Raw genomic sequence first — 22,543 nt, 5'->3', positions numbered from 1 at the left:
TAAACACAAATATTTTTCTTTACTCCTTATGTGGTAAAATTGCAGTTGTGAAAGAGTGGCTGCTAATCCCTGGCAGCACTTGCCATAATCTTTACCATGGGGTCTTCCAGCTCCTCACTAAAAACTTGAGTTTGACTCTGCCACAGCTGGCTCTGATGCCTTCTAGGACTGCAAAATGCAAATCTATGAACGAGCAGTAGTTCTGAAAAGGAGGAAAGCAATACGAGGCTGGTTTAAACTAGACAAGAGCCCTCTAACTGCAGACACGAGGAAGATGTCTCCAGGCACGCCAGCTGTGCGACACGGATCTCTGTCACGCTGCATTATCCAGTGCTCACAGGAAATCTGCCTCTTAAACCCAAGAATACCCGCAACTGAACAATAGTTGTCTATAGCCCAGAAAGGACTTTTCACGGCTTAGGGTGACCCTACAGGTGAACTGACGCAGGCTTAGCTCTTTTTTGTCTTCCTCCCCACCTCGCTGCACGTGACGCTCTGTCACGCTGCCGTTTGCCCTGCAGCCACGAGGCTGGTGTCAAGCTACAGAAGTCTCAGTCAAGGAGTAAAAGAAGCCTCAAAGTGTAGTTGAAACCAATCCTGCCTTCTATCCCTCTGGAGAGACAAAAACAACAGAAGAAGGTAGTACAATTGCTTCCCTGAAGCCTGCTGGCACCCTCAGGTACCTGCTAAGCCCTTGGGAGTTTGCTATCCAGGAACCTTCAGCAGAGAGAAGGAGAGGAAAGCGGCTTCAGTGTAACTCACAACCCTGTTTTTTCCCCCAGTGCTTTCAGAAAATGACTTAATTTTCCTCAAAGGAAACCAGATTGTTGTTTGTTTTTTTAAACTGGGGACTAAAAAAAAAGCATGTGGGGAGAGTCCTACAAGTGAATTTGCAGGGTGCGCTACTCTCTTTCCCTCGGCAGCAGGAATGACAAGGCCGCTGAGGACAGAGCAGAAGGGAAGGCTGCCTTGCCAGCCTGGGAAACAGAAAGATTTCCCAACGAGCAGACTTGCACGGCTGGGCTCCTGAGGGGGCGCGGACAGGGAGGCAGGGGAGTTTCAGCAGGCACGAACAAAGCCAGTTGCTATTTATCTCAGCCTGAAGAAAGCTGGGAACATTTTAAAACTAAACAGGCAGTTATGACTCAGCTTCTCCTACTAAGAGTTTCCTGATAGCCACAAAGGCTTTTTTTTTTTTTTTTTTTTTTTAAATTTCAACCCGAAATGGCTCAGAGAGCCTGTGTGCTGCAGTTTGAGGCCCAGAGCTTTCTGTAGCCCCTGCAGGTAGCGTTCAGATTAGTCATGCTCTCTCCAAGAGTGGTTTATATTTTCTCTGAGCTCAATCAATATTCTCTGGATGAGGCTTGTGAAGCCCATGAATAAGAACATCAAACTGTTGTTAATGTGCCATTTCTTTTCTTCCAGCTACAAATGTTCCCAGGAAAGGTTTTCATTAAATAAAAGGAAAAGCAGAGGTAAAGCTCAGATCTCTGTGATTCATTTCTTACAATGAATGTGCAGAACTTATCTTGCCAATCTTTTATTAGTTGTTTGCAAACTGAAATTGCTTGAGTTTATGCCCAGGTATTTGCTGAATAACACCTGAAAAAAGGACCCACCGTTCTTTGCAAATATGTGAACTATTTTGACTGACCTGCACATGAGAGCAGAAACCTCTGTATCAGAGCAGAAATGTAATACCTGAACTCTCTGGCCAGCTGGAAGAAAGCCTCTGTATTATGTTTAGGCTCTTGTATGGATGAGATAAGAATCATTTCTGTTATGCCTTTTTTTTTTTTTTTTAAATATAGCTGATTTTAACAAGATACTTACAAGAATAGTTCAGAGATTGAATTTTTTAAAAGTGAATTTAGAATTTGATCCCTAATTTATTCAATATCTTCCCCGTTTTCATTAGACACAAAGTTCTTGTAGCATTATCCCTTTCTTTGATTTCACCACAGATACAAGCAATGAAGGAAAACTAATCTGTAAGTATTTTTCATATTATTTGTGCATTACCGATGAAGACAAATTCTCTTGGCTGAGATGCTTGTATTAAGCTTTGAAATCTGCCTTGGCTGATAGCTCAAATTATCAGAAAAGATATCAAAGAAATTACATTCATTTAAATGGTGTTCAGGCTGAATATATACACATATATGTATATGCATATATATTTACACTCATAAATATATGTGTATATATGCATGGATTTTGCATTTAAGAGGAAAAAGCAGGAGAAATGTCGGTCCTGTATTTTGAAACACACAGCTTTATGTACCCTATCCTTTTCCTATTTTTTAAGCAAGCAAAGAAGTAAGTTTTTATTTGACCTAGAATGTAACTCATAGAAGAGTAGCCTGCCTATTTATTCAGATGGTGAAATAGGAAAAGTTTAGATTATAATGTAATCATCTCAGCTAATTAAGCTTATTCCATTGCTGGCATCACCATTAAATGAACACAAACCTTCTCCCAGTGCTTACATTGTTTGCAAAAATCACATTATATTTTGCTTCTATTAAAATAAATGGAGTTTTTGCTGTATATGACAACAAAGGAAAAAAAAATAAGATTTGGTGTTTAGGGATAAACAAAAATGAGGAGGCAGAACTTCTAAATTGCTGCATAACTTCAGATCTCATTGAAACAACAGTGAATTTGAAACCATTCTGATCCAAGTAGAACATCTTAAAAAAAAATTCACAGCACAGAAATGCATGGTCTTGCTGTATATGGACTGCTATATGGACAGCTGTACTGCAGAAAAGTTTCTTGCAGCTGAACTGCATTATGGCATATGCTCAGTTTCTGCAGACATTTTGCAGTCATTTTGGAAACTTCTGCCTTGCAGTTAAACTCAGAAAAAAAAAGAAACGAAAGAAAAAAAGGGAGGGGAAATATTGTTTTAGAAGTGTAAAGGTCTTGGAATTCCCTTGAAAAATGCTTAAAACAACTACCTAACCTGGTGTTAGTTGCTAGGACGTCAGTCAACAAATAGAAAGCTCAGGAAACATGTATTTGGTGTTTTTGCTTTTCTCTGGCTAAAGTCTTAGTAGTCATTGAAGATTGTGCAAGGGATGATTTATAGATGTCTTACCATATTACTGCCTGTCTGGTTAGCAGATGGTGTTCATTAACCAAAGAAGAATCCCTATTCTCATAAATAATTATAGATGAATACAGAAGTAGTAATCTGTGGAAACCTCTGTTATTTGCAAGGTTTTCGGATTTATTCATGGCTGTGTTTTAGCCACACGTTAGAAAAGTCCCCTCCATAAACCTTAAAGTGAGTTGACACTGTTCCTGTAAAGTCAGAGTTAGGGAAATGAAAGGTTTCAGGGTTGTTCCATTTGTTGTGCTCATACTGAAATATTTCAGTAAACATTAACTGATTGTAGCTGCGTGGAGCACTTAGAATGAGCCTGTACAGAGTGAGTCTCTGTACAGATAATGGAGTACAGAATGAGTCTGTACTACACTAATACTTGCACGAAGCTTGACTTGGATTTGACTCTGATATCTTTTACTCTTTTGAGTAGATTTATTTCATAGAATATTATCCAATGGAGCAAGTGGGATATTTTTTATGGTGAAGCCTTATGCAAGAGAATAAAAATTCAACTGAGAAAACTTGTCGGTTTTTTTTTGTTTTGTTTTCTCCTTTCTGATTTGTTAATTACTTCTGTAGCTTTCATTATTATTGTTTTATTGGTCTCCTGAGTTCTTGTATTTTCTTCTATATGTTCCTGTCTGATATCAATGAGACGGATATTAGATAAAGGTAGACTACAGGGACCCAGGGACTTAAAGGTGCATTTAGGCATGTAAACAGGAGCTGAATCCTCCAAGATACTGAATGTCCACAGTTCCTGCATCAGCTGCCTGTGTTCAGTGTTTAAAAAAAGGCCTTTTTCTAGCTCTCAGGCATTGATTGAACAGTTTAACGACAAGCATTGTAAGAAAAATTTGGCCTTTATTCTTATATATTAGTCAGGGAGGGGAGGCAGTGGGGGGAGGTGAGCAGCCTGCTGAAGGAACAAAATTTAATTCATCATCATGTCTCACAGAGAACATGTTTTTTAATAGCCAGATTGCAATACAAAAAGCCGACTGAACCCGGTACACCCCCAATTCAGAGCAACTGCTCAGGACTTTAAAAGATCAGATCCTGTGCATCTCAGACTTAACATGACAAAAAGACACTGAAAAGGAATAGTCATTTTTGAAAACTGAACTAATGGTGATTTGTCCAAGGCTACACAAGAAATGGACCACAGAGTTAGGATTCAGGCTCAGGAAATCTAGACCTTAGCTCCCTGATTGACCGGCAGTGCAATAGCAATATTCTCTCCAGCAATCCTAATGGATGTCTGGCAAATATCTGCAGTGAATGGCTTCTGCATCTTAATCCAGCATGCTTCTGTTATGCTTCCCTGAAGAACTAACAAACTATTTCACATTTTACCTGCAAATACACTGAAAAACAATCTTTAGTTATTGTATGGCTTTTAATAGCTTTCATCTTCTGAAAATATGGACTCGGTGTAATGAAAACTGCTCTTCTCATGCACTAAGAGGGATTTCTCCACTCCCTGTCCATCCGTTATGTTTCCCTAGGGAAATCTAACAGAAAGAAGATGATGGCAAAGGAAAAGGGCAATACTTTAGGGCTACATTATTCATTTCTCACCAGTATGCTCTGCTTCTTTTTTAAAGGGGAGTTAATGTGTCACAGAAAACTGAACAGCAGACACAAATTTTGACTATGCTGAGAAGAGCCGATTAAATTTATAAGCTCTACTGACAATGAAGCAGCCTGATGAGCAAGCTTCCAATGAAACACTGATCTATATCTATATATAAAGCAGCCAGTGCCTACACACACATTGCTTAATAAGGTAAGTGACAGGTCTAGGAAATATGTCTTCTCAGATAGTGACAGTTGTCACTGGTGTAATTTTGCACTGAGAGACCTTTGACCTTTTGGCCTCCTGATTTTTTTATTTTTTTTAGGACAGCATTCAACTAGCACGCCATCTTTGCAACATCCAGCCTGTTAGCAAGAGTTTGTTCATTCTCAAAGGGCCAATATATGTCCCCAAATATATTTGCCCGTGTTAAGCTTCCTAATAAGCAAAAGAACTGGAATGAGCACCTTGCAGGGTCAAGCTTTCCTGTGGTGAATCAAGACTCCTGAGGCCCTGCCTGCAGAAGAAAACACTATCAATTCTGGCTAAATCAATTCTATATCCTGCTTAATCAATGGAAGCCCTTTAGGCGAACAGTGTTATTTCAGAATCAAAACCACTTTTAAAATGAATTCTTTGTACTTCAGCTTTCTTTACAAGTTAAAATTATGTAAGACATTTTAAATATAAATAGCAGCATTTCCACAAGATCAGTTACTCATTATGCCTTTGGGAAAGCCTGAAGACTGGGTTTCCGTCAGCAACTGAAAAGCAGCAGCTTAGTAAGTGGGAAGAACAGATGCAAATGTTTCAATTCTAAATACTTCGTATTCGTGTCGTGTCTGTCTGCAGGGGCTCCTCATGTCAGTTATCAATGAGGTAAGCTTTTGGCTTGTTGTGATCACCTCATAACTGCTAGCAAAGCTACCAGAAAGAGTGTCTGAAGTGAACTGTATCAGGCACATGGTGGCAAACAGAAGTGCTGCTCTCTTTGATTACCGAAGCATGTGAATGTTGTTGATATACATCTCATAGATGCTTCGCGACTGCCAGCTGAGGAGCACATGAACAGCCTGAGAAATAGTTCACAGGAGCTTGAACTCCGGAGCACACATTTGTCACTTGAGTAGAAGTAAAATCTCTTTCTGAAAATTTATATGGCCTTGTTATTTTCTTGTCAGGTGAGATGTTATTAGACCCAGGTTCAGTTTCTCATAGGGATTTGCCCTCAGGGAAGAGGGGACCTGAATACTTCACTCCGAAATTCCCAATTCAAAGGCAGCATCTGCTGCATTCCCCAGTAGTAGGGGACTTTCTTCACAAAGCTTTTTTTTTTTTTTTTTTTTTTTTGTGCATTAAAAGATTTTCAGAAGGCAGAAGTGAACATAGCACCTGGACCACAGCAACGTATCTAATTTTATCCAGTCTAAGGCAGCAGTATACACCCAGACAATGTAGCCATGAAGGGCAAGAGGGCTACCCATATTTATGTGTCACCAACCAAGAAAAAAAGGAAATGTCTGCAACATACAGAAAGAAGACGACTGCAGTCAGCTCTGGAGGAACTTGCACTCGTATTACAGGCTGTCAGGAGTCACAGCTGTGATGTGCAGAGCCTGCAACGACTTCCCTAGGAGCCAGCCCTATCTGAACCCACTCATCCTGCTCTGCTGCTCAGACATGGTCCCACATTAGCAGTCTGGGCTTTGTTTCATGCCCAGAAACAAACAGAGGGGCAGTGCTGGCCGACAGAGAAGTGAATGTGTCAGTGCAGAAAAGGAGTGCGGGGGGGGGGGGGGGGGGGGGGGGGGGTAGGAGAGGGCTGGAGAGTCCGGGAATTGATTGTGGCGGGGGGAGCTGGAGGGAAAGAACAGAGTGCTTACCACGCAGGCAGATCTTGGAAAGCTTTGAGAGCTTTAGAAAAGCAAGTTAACCCAGAACCATGGCTACTGTATGGAGCTGATGTCATCTGGCTCTGTGCATAAAAGCCTCCACTTTTTCTTCTTTTGTGTGGTCCCAGAATGACATCACCTCGGAGCACAAGAACATACCTTTGTGCTGCAGCACTTCCCCTGCTGGCTCTGCCACACATCTCACTCCTCCCGCTTACGTCCCTCCTTTGCCCAGAAATGCTCCCTGACCTCCACTGAATGCAAAACAGCACTGTCTAGTCAGAGAGAGCCTTTTGGGAGCCCGTGAACGCCAGCAGTCCGTGGTAGCACAGAGGAGCTCCTATTCAAACAATGTATAGCATGCCATACACCTCAGCAACCCGCAGTAGGGCCTCTGCAGCCGATTTCAGCTGCTTTACAATGCTGTCAAAGCTGAATGGTGTGAACTGATTAGACAGACAGGGCAACTGTGGCTATTTAATTATTTTCAAGGTTGAATCCTCTTTCATGGGGTGTACAATGGCATATGATTTAATCTTGTTGCAGTCCAATATTGCTGTTAAGTAAGTAGAGTGAAGAAGTTGCGTTTGTAGCCTCACTTAAGAAGTGTACAATCATTGTGCAATCACTAACAGATTGGTTTATAATTGGCATGCATGCTTGCCTATTTAACGAGGCCTGTGATGCTCTTTGTGACATGCAGCACAAGAGAAAAAAAAACACCCAAAGCACATCCTGGCCAATGTTATTTCATGCAGAGAAAGGAGGGGGGCAGAGGCTGGAAGGTTGGAAGTGAACGCACTGCCCAAGAAAACAAACGCCACTAAAGAAAACTAGAGAGAAGCCTGCAGAGAAAAAAAAAAAAGGAAGTCTATAGGAATCAGGCAAACTGAGAGCTGAGTGTTTCCTATTAGGAAGTCCAAGTCCCCCTTTAATGGTGTATATCTCCTCTTCAGCACATAAATTCTGAAGATACACCTCATCCTGTGCCTATTCCTTTAGATGAAAGGGTATTTTGCTTACAGCCTGTGATCAGGTAATCGTCAAAGGTGTAGCATGTGCAGAAACATTCACTGAGAAAGTATTGGAGCAATTATGAGTAAATGCAATATTTTCAGTGCTCTAATGGGTTATTTCTACTTAGCTAACACAGGAGTGCCCTAAGCTGGGACTCTACTTTGTGTACAGAAAAGAAGAAAACATGCTTTCCCTGAAAAACCTGGTTAACTTACCATTGACATGCCACAGCATCTGGAACCCACTTCTAGCGTTCAGTCCGTCAGAATAAAATGCCACATGAAGGCTGGTCCCTGTGGTGCTCCCTGCCAGCGGGAGAGACTGTCCACAGAAAGTGCCTATCAGGTTGGATCGTTCATCAGGTCCATCATAGAGCTGAAATGAAACAAAGAATATCCCAGTAGGTAATAAGCAGCTCCCCGGTTCTTAGTGTTTTGCATAAGATGTTGAAGAAAGCAGTGAAGCTCCAACGCTGCCACCATGACACAGCAATATCAGCCATGGGGAATGTGGGAAGGCTTGGATGAAACAATGACCATATGCAACTCAGTATGTCTCAAAACCTGGCTGCACATCATGTAGAGCAGGAAGGTCTTGCTGTTTCTGTTTTGGTGTGTATTAGGGGTTGCTGGGGAAGAAGATAAGAAGCAAACACAACGACGAACTGAAATAGAAAGAAATAGGGGATGTCATATGTCCGATTTTACCATGCGTCTAGCATATTCAGTGCCTCCAGAGCCTTTGGTGATAACTCAGATTATTTACTCATTTCTGTAAGACTGCACTCAGGTGATTTCAGGACTGACTGAACTTATGGTGGACTAAACCAAGGAGTCAGCATCACCAGAGCCTCACAGTGTAGTGACGACAAACTGAAAACAAAAAAGCATAACAAATCCTCAAAAACCACAAGGCAAAATTCACGTGTTTGTTTATTTTGTTATGTTCTTATGCTTGTGTCCTACTTTGGAGGAGAAGTGGAGTCATGATTTCTGAACTTTTGCACCTAGAAATACTTTACGTTTTATCTCCAAGTCATATTCTACGTGATTGTATTTTGACAGTCAGAGTGTTGGCAGATGTAGCCAGCCTGAAAATCTTTCTGTTCCCCAAACACAAAAGAGAATTCTTCCATCCTACTCTTGAAACACTAATGCTCTAAAAAAAATGGAACAAATAAAATGATAAGGAAATATTCCTGCATTTAAATCTTGAAATCTGAAGCTAGTCAGATGCTCAAATTCAAATAAAAACACTTAAGACATGTTTTCATGGAGTCATAGCGGGTGTCCTGAGCTTTTGAGCCTCTTCACATCAGTTGTCTCCAAACAGGTTTAAAGGTTTTTTTCTCATCCTAGACAGTGGATACGGCACTTTTTTCATATCCAGTAAGTCACACTGAGTATGCATCTATGTTCTTCACAAAGTATTGCAATGCTCAGTGTCATTATTCAGGGGGAAAGGTGTATAATTTTTGCAAACCTGGTAAAAAATAAATATAAATAAATTGCATTTGAATATGATACCAGATTGCCACTTGTTGTCAAGTTATGAGTTGCTTTACTATTTCTTTTGTTACTGTGATTCTGAACGTTTAGAACAGGAACACTCCTGTTTTTTTACCACTTTGCTGCAGTTCATCCAATCTTCTGTCTCACAGAAGAGCACATCTTCCTAACACAGCCCAGCAAATTACTGGCACAGAAACCATGTCTGAACACTCTCATTGTGAGTTTTTGGCATGTTTCCTTTCAGAATTTCAACAAAAACTTTTCTCTGTTCCGAAGCCATCACCATAAAATTCTCCCCACGCAAAGAATCAAATCTACGATCTCTAGATAGACAGCCAAGGTTTATTTATCTTTGCTCTCCACTCAAATCTCTTTTCCAAATACCTCTGGTTCCACTAACAATTCGCCTACATTGAATGCCGATAGTATGGAAGTGTGGTATTACAGTAAATATTGACTAACCATGCTAGCTACTTCTTTTGCACATTTTCCAGCACTCACGTATGGTAATCAATAATTAAGCCCTCAGCTCTTGTGTTCAAGATGTTGGTCTTGCAGAACTTTCAGAAACTGTGTTGTTGATTTAAGACATAGTTGGGGCCCAGAAATCTACTCAAGTGGTTTCAAGTCCTCAAACTGACAGTCAGGTTTGAATGTCTTTTTTCAATAAAAAATAAATTGAAAGTAGTTCAGCCAGAAGTTAGGGGCAAATTGCAGGAATAATTCTATGGTAATATTCCACAGCCTGTTTTATGGCTTGTGACCCTGAATATTTTTGGTTTTCAATCCTCTAATGCCATGAAATGCCCAGAGCATGAGGAATGTATTGGAACTTGATAACCATCACTCCATGGTGAAATCTGAAAAGCCTGAAAGTTTCTACTTACCGACTGATTGCTGGTAGTTCTTGCAAAGCCTCAGTCAGATGTGTTTAGTAATAGATATAAAATTATCATAGAGATTAGATGTTAACAAGTTGCATTCATCTGCATTCTTTTCAAATGTAAAGCTTAAAGTACCCTCTGACATACAGATGAGCTGTCCCATGCCCAGCATTACAGTTATGACCTTCTCTCAAGCCAGGCTGAGACCTTTACACATTCTTTTATGGCTTAAGCTCAGCAAAATGAAGTAAGTCAGATCCATTTAAACTTTTTAATAGTGCTACTTCCTTCGATGGCTTTGTGGTATATACGACTCATTTGTGTGGCTTCAAGCCATGGAAATCTTACACCAGAAAAATGTGAATGGGGAAGAATGAATCAATGTGGAGACCATGAACCTGAGCTCTGAATGAAAGGCAAAGAGACACATATTCAACGATCAGCCGTTAGCTTTGGTGATTACAAATGAAAAACTTTCTAAAGAACTATGGACTAAATCATCCCCAGAAACTTTCAAATCAAAACAAAAAAAAACAAGCTTCACGAGTCTTCCGTAACTTTGAATCATCGGGGGAGTGTTATTTTTATCTAAGGCGGTGAGCGTCACATTTCTGTGTAATTTGCCCTGAAAACAGCCAGTGGGTTTTTCACGACACAAATAATGGTTACCATGGCAATCCCTTCATGCGGCGCTGCCCCGTGGTGCTGGGTTCAGGCCGGAGTTTCACAGGAAATTCGAGTGCCTGGCCAGCTGTAACTCATTGAGAGAGGCAGAGCCACCGCTGCTAGAATTACAGAGGGGTTTTTTTTCAAGCTGTCTTTCACTTATAAACGAAGGGAACAGCTGTGTGTTTCCACAAAGCATTCTGAACTTCTAAAACCACATCTTGCTCTCACACAAATACGGGCAAGTGAAACCGAAGCTGAGCGCGCATCTCATGGGCCACAATTTCTCTTCTGATCTCCGAGGCAGTGTTTCTCATTTAAGGGCCTGCTTTGTCAGCTGTGCCATCCGAAACTGCTGCAAATCGGGGGGAAGTCCTTCCCCAGGCAACACGAGGCATGGCACTCCCTCGGTCTGTGCAAGGCTAGCCACTCCAGCAGCATACTGGCTGTAGGACCTGGGCACTGGGCTCCCTCCCAGCTAACCACTGGGAAGAACACACTTGCCCCCTTTCTGTGCAGGTAACTCTTCCGTAATTGATTTGTTTCTTCAGACCTTCTAGCCTCCATCATAAAATCCAAGGGCAATGATATTGTAATGATATTGACAGATACTGCAGCACGGTTTAAGATCCTTAGCATGGCAAAAAAGAAAAGCCTCCCTTCCTCCTTAATGAAACCAATTGCCCAGCAGCACCCTGAGCGCTCCATTTCATCAGCCCGCACCCAGGCACCAGGGACGTGGTAACTTCAGATGAATTAGGCATAGGTTCAGTAATCGCTATGGGAAACCCCTTATCAGGTTGCCCAGGAGCAGGCGCGCAGGCTGACGCAGCAGTGCGAAGGGGAGGTGCTAGCTCTCTAGGGGATGAATCCGGCTGAGGGACTGCCCTGCAGCAAGGTGGCAGCTGAAAACCATCTGCTGAAGGTTGGAGCGGGGCCGTGACAGCAGGCTAGCCGAGGCTGCAGGAAGGACTCGGCTCGGTCCAGAGGAGACACGGTGGTCACCAGTGGCCAGTGGATTTTGGCTTTCCGGACTCTTCAGCCTGGAAGCGTGTCACTAACGCCAGTAATGATGATCTGGAGGCCACAGCTGTTCACCGCTCTTTGGAGGAGCAAAGCAAAGTGGCATGACCTGTGGCAGAGGAGCTCGTTGCCAGAACTGGAGTAAAGGCTCAGTGACTAAGCTTACTGGAAAACGGAGTTTCTGCTGGGTGGAAAGAAGTAAATTGGAGGAAAGAAACTTTGAATGTGCTCCATTTGGGCATACTTGCAGTGGGGACATTTTGCTAGCCGAATGCCTCGTCAAGCCTATTTCCTCTTGCAAAGTGAGCCTGGCAGGAGCCTTCCAGACAGGTAGCGGGGCTCCATCTGTTCAGTTCTCCTAGCAGGAAGCTGATTTTTCTTAGGGCAAAACTTTAAATTTCTCTTGGATAGTTTTATTTCTGTGAACAGGGATATTTTTTCATCAGAAAAATTATTATAAAGGAAAACTAGCCTAATCTGCTCTGGAAAAAAAAGCTGCTTACAAACATTTTTTAGGCAGAAGCCGTAGTTTTGATTCGGAGATGATGGACTCATCAAAGGCAAGCTTTCAGTTTCCTATGAGGGGATACGGCATCCTAGGAATACTGATCCCCCTCATTTTTAGAGGGGATCATTCAGAGTTCTCATTTTCATTGCCAGTAATTCTATTATGAGCAGATAATTCTATTATCTATCATCAATAATTCTATTATCAGATGGCATTCATTCATTGTATAATTATGAATAATTATATCAATTATTCTCTCAATTTGAGTCTTGATACACATTGTTTGTAGTCTGAAAACAACACCACAACAGGTCTGGGCTGTCTGCACAATTCAGGAAAGGAGATTGCACCTTGGATCGGATCTCCATGACAAGTGTCCCGCCCATCACCGGAGCCTCTAGAGACATCCTCGCAGAGCTATTCTGACACAAACAAGTATCCCTTTCCTCTTAAAAGTGTGAAACCTGATATGGGATTGTTTTGACTGATCTAAACACTAGAGGCAGTGATTACAGGTAGCAGCTCTTCCTGAAGGGGTAAGTTTTTGAGAAGGAAGTTGTGATGACATCGCAACAAATCTGTTACCAGAAAATGAAATGATGCAAAAAACAGATAATATAATCATCATCCAACTACCAGAATGCACTACAAAAAGAGATCACCACTAATTGTTAAAGCGAGAATTAACACAGGTAAAAATAATCAATTTCCAAGCAGTACATTTCCTTTGAGGAGAAATAGAGTGCAAGCTTAAGAACCTACAGGTCCATCAGCCAGAGAAAAGAAACAAAGTGAAGCTGCAGGATGTGGCACATTGCTCTAGCTTAGCACCACAGCAACATAACTTTCACAGAAACAAAGGCAGCTTAAGATTTCCAGTGATTTACCGTGAAGCCTTGTTATTTTTATCTCTGCACAATCAGGAGAATGACATAAGGTTATGTTTGTGTTTGCAAGATGAAAAGTGTTTGAAGGTACCAGCTGATAAAAGCCCTCCCTGTATAAACTCTCAATAAATAATGCTTTAGAACCATAGAATGGCTTGTTTTGGAAGGGACCTTAAAGATCATCTAACTCCAGCCCCATTATTATTTACATATGTTTATGCCCTAGATGACCCTTGATAAAGCTCCTTGCTCTGACCACTGTAGGCAACTTCCTTGCCTCCACACAAAGACACTTCCTTCACTAATTAGCCATTTTCTTCCACAGTACAATAGAGTTTATCATGGGTCACTGGACATATAGGTACACCAGTTGATCTCTTTGTGATATATCTAACATATGGAAATATATAAATGTCTAGTTTTATAATAGTAAGAGTTGTATCTGAATCTATGTTTTGTCTTATAACCCGAGCCTGAAATACTCATAGAATCAGAGAATATCCCGAGTTGGAAGGGACCCACAAAGATCATCAAGTCCAACTCCTGGGTCCCCAAAGGACCACCCAAAAATCAGACCATGTGTCTGAAAGCATCGTCCAAATGCAGGCTTGGAGCCGTGACCACTTCCCTGGGAAAACCCTTTGAAAATTCCAAGCAAAGTTAAATTCCACATGGAACTGCAGTGACATTTTTAAAAGAAGTTTTCATCTCTTACGGTACTGTTTACTACCTCCTCAAAGAAAACAACCAGAACTTCTAACTGCAGACAAATCTGCTTATTCCTAACTTTCTAAGAAAGACTTATTTCTGCAAATGATATAACAGCAGAAAGCTGCTACAGTGGGAGAAGCAGCTTACAAAGAGATGGGGCTGGGCCTGGGAACACAGCAACTGGGGGAAATGGAGAAGGTGAGGCCGCACTGAGAACCCCGGGCGGGTTTGAGCAGTTTGCAGTGCTGCTGACTTCTGTGCATGGCTCTGTGCTGCTCCTCAAGTGCTTCGCCAGCCTGGGTGAATCAAACTGCCAGCACAAGCAACATCATCACACTGACGTTGTCAGAGGCCAGCAGGGACTGAATCCTCTCTGGGAATCTCCCCATTTGAGAAAATTTGCACCACATGTAACTGTGGCAATGGAGGAGAGGTGCGGCTTGGTCTTGGAAAAATAAAAAAAAAAAAAGAGGGGCGGGGGGTGGGGTGGGGTGGGACGTTCCTATCCGTTATGCTTTCAGGAAAATAAAATTGCCAGCTCATGGGAACAGCAGGAAGAGGATGAACAAGACCTTCCTCAAAGTCTTGTATGGTTTTCTCTGGCTTTTCTGTGGGCTTCCCTTTGAAGAGGGGAAGCTTTTACCAGGTCAGGAGGGCTTTCTCCTGACGCCGTGTAACTTCATATTGTGATGCCTGCACTGACTGGGATGAGCCGCTTCATTGCACAGATGGTCTTACACTCTGGCCAGGCTTTCCAGAAAAATTTGGAGAACGGGATGAACAAAGGAGAGAAGAATCCAGCACTATTAAATGAGTTACAAATGCTATTTCTCCAGCAAGGGGCACGCACGCTACTATCAGCTACATGTGCTAGTATTTCACAGTCACTTTATTGTACAGTGCTTTTTCCTGAAGGTACAGGCAAAGTCACATTGCTCTGAGCTGGCAGGGCGTAGACAAGAAAATGTCCATGAAGCTCTGACTCATTTTGTAAGTCCCAGAGCAGAGTTTCTGCTGCCTTCCTGTGCCACTCGTGCTTCTTGTCATCTGAGCTTTCTGTAGGCATCATGCAACCATTTCACCACTGACAAATTTAGCAGTCTTGATGTGTTTTGTTTTTTTTCTATGTGCATTTCTAAAGTCTGCTTCTAAGTAACCTTTTGAAAAGTAAAGCCAAAGTGTACATCAATTGTGGCAATGCAGGCAAATGGGAAAACAGAAAAATCTTCCCGAGCCCTGAGCCAGTCTTGTGTAGGGTGAACAGCTTTTTAGCCTGACATGCTCCTTTCCCTGATTACCCAGATCTCTCTCTGAAAATCAGTGCAAGAGCTGAGATCTCCCTGTATACGAATGGTGAGGCCTGCCACAGAGACCTGAGGAGAGTTGTCACTTTTATCCTTACAGTCTTACACTGAAGAACTTCTCGTGGAGGCCCATAAATCCCTGAAGGAATTCAGGGATGGGCTGGCGTGCTGCCAGCTTGCATTAACGGATACCACTGCTGCCTGGCCAGCAGGCTGTAATTTGATGTCTGTGGGCAGAACCTGGATGGGTATATTTAATATATCGTCTGGTTCCCCAGGGTGATGTGCTACCAGTGACATTTTGTAAATCAATGCATGGCCATAAGCAAAGCCATTCTCTGTGCTTGGAGAATTCCTGGAACACTTTAAAAAGGCACAGTAATAAATAAAATGTCATAATGTTAATCTCCTAATATAGTTTAAGTATATTTACTAATTACAAGTACAGAAGAGAGCAAAACTAGAAACGGGATAAGCTTCCTTTCCCCTATGAGAAGCTAATAAAAAAAAAGAGGATGACCAGCTGAGTGCAAGAAACAATTATCTAATGCATTATTCACAGATGGAGAAAAAGGATGTTATGGCACATCCCTGGAATGCTGCTGTGGTTTAAAAAAAAAAAAAGGACAAAAAAAAAAAGGGACATATCCTGTTACTACCAGAAGGAAATGAAACAGTTCTCAGGAGCAGATGTCATATTAATTACTGTACTGATTTGATAACATCTATATATAAAGGATGCAGTGGTATTTTAACCACCTAAGCCTAATCACTGAAAGACTCTAGGCACTGGCAGTAAGCAAGGAAGGAAGTGCCTTATTCCAAAGAGGAATAAAGTCCTGCCTTGCAGCCACTGCGGTGAAAGGCCACTGTGGTTATCAGCCAGACAGTTGTCCTGATAAGATGTGCTTTTACATTAACCCAGTGCTAATACCATTGGTAATACCATTGGTAATACCATTGGGTTAATGGTAATTCCATCCTTGCCACTAGACTAACATGCTGCACAGGTCAAAGGGCGTGAGGTTTAGAGAGCTCCGAATCTTGTCTTGCCACATGACATTTTACTATCTGCTTATCAGGCTGGTGGCATCTTGCAAAAGGCTGGGCAAGGTCTTCCCTGTGTTTATAAAAGCAAATGCTAAACAGACTGGACTTCCATGGAAGGTTATACTTTGTGAACAGAAGAATACAGAGGAAGTTTTTAACTGTAGGACAGGAAGATTAGTGGTTTTCAAATAATATTTTTCTTAGATAAGAGAGGAGTAAACTTCAATCCTACTGCAAGATTGATCTTCAGGCAGTAACATTACATTCTCCTCACTTATAAAATAGCCTTGCTTCTGTGGAGATTATGTTCTGTCATACTAAATAAGAAGGTAATTCATCATTATAGATGGGGGTTAAATATATGCTTGTTCAGCTAATAACCTGGTGAGTGTAGAGGAAGGAATGACATTTCCATGTCATTGTCTGCAATATCTCACTGTCTACAGGCTGATGACTCCTCTAGAAATACTAATGTTAGGTTATTAGGCTAAGCTACACCATGCAATATAATTTAAAGAGCTTCCAATCTAATTACGGTTAGTCCAGCATCACAAAGAAACAGTCTGCTCTTTGGTATGCCGTGTATCTTATCATTGCCACTTCTGTAAAAGTCTTTGTCACAAGCAATTCACCTTATATTCTTGAAATTTCACTGTAAAACTCCCTGCGAAACGTCAGGCATCCTGTGAGCATTACCAGCAATGTGCCAACATCGTCTGACAGGCCGATACGCGGCACACTGAGCGTTTGCTGAAGTGCTCACATGAGATTCATGCTGGAGGCCGCCACTAGAAAAATCTGCAGGTTTGCCTCCCTCCAACACCGTCCCTTCTCGATTTCTGGCACCTAAGCACAAGGGCAGAAAATCACCACCATATCAGAAGAGCAAGGCTTCTTCCTGCCTGCCTGGCACAGGTATAAATCCTTTTAAGTGCTGCAGCAGAGGAGATGCAGGCCCTGCCCAGGCCAGGCCGAGTCAGAGTCACTCAAGGCTCCCTGCCGAGAGCGACCGCTGCTCACCATGAGTAATGCCAGCCAGCAGCTGTTCTGGCTCACAACAAGCATCCCATGATCAAAGCAGAAAAGGAAATAGGTAACGCAACACATGGCTGATTTCTCATCGCACAGCTGTGACTGCATTTCAGTCTGAGATAGCCGTGCACTGCACTTGCACTTGCCTGTACCCTTTGGACACCCGGCCATCTCGTTCCTCAACTTTTATTTGAAACCGTTATTTGCTCTAAGTGATGATAATATCTTTGGTAATAGCCAACCACTAGGAATACCTGTGTGAAGGACCCGTTGGTTTTGTCATTATTCATATTTAATTTCTGACTCATATGGGGACTAAGCCAGGGAGCAAACAGCAAATGAATGTCTTCTGTGTGTTTCAGACTGAATTAGTCAGGAGGCAAAATGCTCTTCGCATATACTGCATGTGGTTTTGGGTCAGAAGTGTAGGCTATAATTAAACACGAAGCTGAAGAACAGGCCCTTTGCCATTATGGAGATTGGGACCAAAACCGCAGTGTCTGGGCTAGGGGCAGCAGTACCAGGAATGCAGCCTTCCCACTCTAGCTCTCCCCACCCTACCAACCACCATAATTTTCTCCTTCAGAAATCAGAAAGATTTTCAAAAAACAAAAAACAAAAAACAGAGTTCTAGTTTAAGACACTAACGATGTCATAAAAATATTCATTAAATCTATTTCTCCCACTGTCTTAAAAGCAGCTTTGCTCATCATTTTCTTTTGCAACTGTCGTTTCTTGATTGTACTCTGTTCAGCTCTCTGCCACAACACCTCTGCAGCACTTTATCTTGTCTTTCTGTATCACTCTTCTCTTTCCCTTCATTCCTCTGCCACCACAACTGTGATCATCACCTAATCCAACCTAACAGCTAGCCCTCATCCTTCCCATCCCCAGCCTCCCATCAAGTATTAGCAAATATTGCCACCAAACCAGCCCTCTGCTAGCTGCCACAGATCACCAGGCTGCTGCTGTCGGGACAGTCACAGAGCTAAGAAACAGGCGTGGTGTTGCTGCCTGCTGCAAGGGGCTGAGGTTGAAGCTGTCACCAAGCCCCAAGAAGGTGGGAAAAGGGGTACCTGAAAGAACCTGGGGGAAGAGAGCATCCGATCAGCACCAGTGGCCACTCAGTGCTGTGAGCGGAGCAATATGGAAACAGCGTGAGCAGCGGCTTCCAATTTTCTCTAAGAAAATGGTGAAGAGCTCTGGCACGTGGTCCGTGCACCACCCGCTTGTACTGCAGTGAACAGGATTATATCTCTGTTTTCCCAGTCTCATAGTCAGCCAGGACATCAGAGCTTTCCCCTTTTAGGCCTCTTTGCAATAAACAAATCTCAAAACTAGCATGTGGCAGAAAAGTAATTTTATGTCAGCTGAACAGCCTTTGAATCTTTGAGCCTTTTTTTATATTAACCCTTTTTCCAATTTGCAGTGGAGTCAGATTCCACATGGATTTCATACAGAGAAGTCCCAAATATCTGCAGACTGCTTAGAAAGTGAACCACAGATTTGTTCCAGATGATTCCCCCTTTCCCCTACACCACAGAGCACTTCACAGCCTTGCCAATGTGCTCCCTTTCGCAAGACACAGGGTGAGAGCAAATGCTAGTTAGTTCCCTGGCTGGTTCAACCTTGTTCTCTTTTTTTACACTATGGCACATATTTGTACAGCATGCAACAACCAAATAAGAACATCTTTTCCAAGTGGTATTTCTTAATGGCATTTGGAGAAAGACTTCTTCAAGTAATGTGACATGAATTGCAAATTAAAGCCTCCTTAACACACTTCTATGACTCTGTTTTTCCCTTGCATTTTACTCTTTATACCTCTTTCAGTCTGTGTTTTCTTTGCTTGGAAGCAATGAAACATTGTTAAAACAAAGAGTGCACTTACTTTTCTGCTCCCCATCTCCTCCCTCCCTCTAATGTGTTTTATTTCTGTTCTCTAAGTGCTTTGGATCAGGTCCTCGCCTCTGGCACTATTTCTCCAGCCTTGAGCTATGTCTAGAATAGCGTTTTCTGGCAAGTTTGTTGCCCTTCACTGGCTGGCTACTGTGTGCAGGGCTCCTGCCTTTCACTGATCAAGGGCTTAGGCATCTGGAGACTAGCACTGGCCTCTCCATTTGGCTCCAGTATTTCCTTTTCGGCCTCCTCACAAAAAATGAACGAGGTTTTAAGCAACTTCTGCTAGCTCTCAATACAGTGCTCCCTTGTTTATTTTATTTGCATGTCTATTATTTCTCTCCACTCCTGGCCGATAACAGAATAAATTTGGAAAAAACTCCACTTTTTGCCAGTTTATTACCGATTTTTAAGCTCTGAAAGATGGCATAATAAGGAGTTAGGGGGAGTGAGGGAGGACGTCTAGAGGGAGTACATTAGCCCAACGCCAGGCCTGTTGCTTGACTTTCTGCAAGAGCACACTGTAAGTAAGCATCCCAATAAATGTGGGCACTGTTCCTTAGCCCTCTTGTTGGCTGTAAGTAGCCTTCTCTAATATGTCTCTAAATTTCAATTCCTCTTGTGCAAAACCTAAGTAGAGCACAGGGGCTGTGTGCTGGCATCCTGTACAAGGGTGAGATGTGAAGGATGGATTGGTTCAGCAAAAGACTGAAATTGTAAGCAGAAGCTTATAACCCTCAGTATAGCAGTGATCATGACTGCAGTCTACTTCGCACAGTACGAAGTACAAAACTGAGAGAAAATATATCTTCAGTTGTCGTAGAAATAGATTTTTTGAGGAATTGAAATAAAAAGATACTTGTCTTTAGATTGACTGGATTGTTTCGTTTAGCTAAAAAAAATCTCTTTTGTGAATAAATTCAATTTCTTTCAGTCCCTTTAAAGAATTAGGTTAATTATGACAAGTAGGTTAATGTAATCAAGAGACACAGCAACCTTCTATTAAAAATTGTAGAATTAAAACATTTTAAAGCTTTTGAACATTCCCCATTACTTTTCAGATGTAACCGAGAAGAAAATAATTGGGTCCACTGTGTTTTAGTAATCATTACTAATCTCAGAATTTCTTCCGCTTCTGTACATGACACTGGAACGTCATCTCGCTTCAGCCATAAAAAACAGTGCATCTAATCTAAGTTGGTATCTAGACTCTCTGTAGCAAATCAAGGCACCTGCGTCCTCCCTGCTGCAGACATCTGTCTTAAGGTAGGATGAACTGGTCTCTGGCAGTGCTTAACTCCCTACTGACCACAGAGGAAATAGGGAAAATATATTCAGACTAAACATACAGTTTTGATGGCTAAATTTAGATAAGATAAATTTACCCCTGATCTTCTGCATCCTTATAGTTTTTCTTTATTGGAGAAGACCTGGTAGTTCTTGTTTCTAAAACCTGGGTACATACCTTCAAGTAGTCAAAGTCACAGTCAGATCCATCTTCTAAATCAAAGGCTGTGAAGCTATAGTTGAGCGTGTTCCCCATTGTTGCTTGAATGGTCCAGTTGCAGTGCTCACTTAAGGGGTAATTATTTGGATAATTTAAACTTTCCAATATGCCATGGCTACGGTTAACAGTCAGTACTTTGTGGCAAACTGAAAAAGAGGTGATAAATTATATCTGTGCAGTGTTTTTTAACTCAGTATCTCAAAAATACTAATTGAAATTATGGGTACCATTATGAGGTGAAAAATATTTTTATCCACAGATTAAAGAAAAGAAACCAGGCAGAAAGAGAATTGTAACCTATTGCATGTTTTATGAAAAAACAAAAAACAAAACAAACAAAAAAACCAAACAACTAGACTTTCCAAACTTGAATCAGTTCTATTATGGTCTTCTTTTCTGGCACTTGCAGACTTATCAGCCAGTTTTTATATTGTGGTATAGATTTTTTTTTTTTGGCTATTTTCTTCAGTTACACATGGTTATTCCTGAAACATGTTTTCTTCTATTTATTTTTTCTTAACTAATAATAGTTAATAATTTGCTCCATCATTTTGAAACAATTCTGGGGGAGGGTGCTCAACAAAGATTGCCTAGTGGATTAAAGTGGTTTATTTCAGCAAACTACAAGAAAATAATCCTTGGCTAAAACAACAAATGGAAACTGTAGTGCTTCCTAGCTCCAGGAATTGGAAGTGAGCATAATATTCTTTAAAAAGGAGCCATGATTTTAATGTTGATTCATATAATAACAGCCTAGCAGAAGTACTGGACACTCACCTGGAATAATGAGAGCTTTCCTTGAAAGACAAAGAAAATTAAAAATAATCTAAACCAGACAAAGAGTGAAATGACAACTATGGCATTATGTCAGTGAGTCTCATTTTCCTGAATCTGTCTTTCACTAAAGACAGAAGATGTCAATATGGGTGATTCCTTCTCTGGAGACAGTGTACAGTGTCTGTCAGGAGAAGACCAGTGTGATGCACAGACAAGATGTGGGCAGGAGGAATGGAGCAGGACAAGATGCTTGCTTTGCACAGCAAATCTGCAGTGTTTGAACAACAGAAATAGCTGAGATTCACTTGCAAAAATCTTCTATTGTCTGTCAAAAGGAATAATACACCTACCTCCTGCACATTTTTTGGATTCTTTCCAAATGATTTACAGAGCAGCAAGGTCTGTGGTTTTAGGAGTTCAAAATGCCCAGAATACAGCTGAGGGTCAGGGTCAGGGTCTGGTGGAGTGGGGCTTTTCTGCAAAGCTACACTGAAGCATATAACTGTTTGAAAGGACAGGATGAAGAGCATGAAATGGATTCTGAAGAATGCAAAATGGGCAAAAGCTGCTACCCCCTGCCATCGGGATTTTATTAGAAACTTATCAGGCACAAAGGTGCCTTTGAATGTTAATTTGATACGATGTTTTCCTTTGCAATGTTTTCCAATTCATCATTGCCGTTCTTTCATGTCCACATAAATGCAACTGGCATCTAAACATCCTTATTTTACACCACTACTTCCTACATAATTTTAGCTTTTGGTCACGCTACTGAAAGCTTTCTTTGGTGCATGTGCAACTTCAGGAATTAAATATGAATGTAAAGTGTAGCTCATACATTATCTGATACCTCAGGTTCTACATCTGAATGGTTTCTAAGCGCTTTCTATTTAATTAATGGAAGGGGGAGAAAGAACCCTATTCCAATATATTGTCTTGATTTTGCAGTCTGAAAATTACATGGTAGATTAATCTGTTGTATCTTTAAGTAATTAGGGAGCCAACGCTCCTTCACCCTTCTAATTACAGTGTGTGCCATGTGACGAATAGCTTTGTTGTTTTTTTTTTGTTTGCTTGTTTTGTTTTGTGTTTGAATGCATTTACTATTGTCAAATGTAAGGCAACTTAATGTCTAAAAATCTAAAGCTATCTCTATCAGTTGGGGGCATGTCATATTTAGA

At 41.6% G+C, this 22,543-nt stretch overlaps 1 protein-coding gene across 4 annotated transcripts in view; it reads right to left on the bottom strand.

Annotated features, from left to right (window-relative positions):
* CUBN (cubilin) overlaps positions 1 to 22,543 on the bottom strand; it is a 144,964-nt gene that overhangs the window by 81,221 nt on the left and 41,200 nt on the right. For all 4 annotated transcript variants that reach the window (XM_048061817.2, XM_048061818.2, XM_048061819.2 and 1 more), the window contains 2 exons: positions 20,544 to 20,731; positions 7,819 to 7,978 (listed from right to left, as the gene is read on the bottom strand). In XM_048061817.2, the coding sequence (XP_047917774.2) occupies positions 7,819 to 7,978; positions 20,544 to 20,731 (348 nt within the window). The remainder of the gene's footprint in view (positions 1 to 7,818; positions 7,979 to 20,543; positions 20,732 to 22,543) is intronic.

Source organism: Anser cygnoides, chromosome 2, assembly GCF_040182565.1.
Source record: "Anser cygnoides isolate HZ-2024a breed goose chromosome 2, Taihu_goose_T2T_genome, whole genome shotgun sequence".
Lineage (NCBI taxonomy): Eukaryota > Metazoa > Chordata > Aves > Anseriformes > Anatidae > Anser > Anser cygnoides.
The sequence above is the reverse complement of the archived record's forward strand: the minus strand, read 5'-3'. Positions and strand labels throughout refer to the sequence as shown.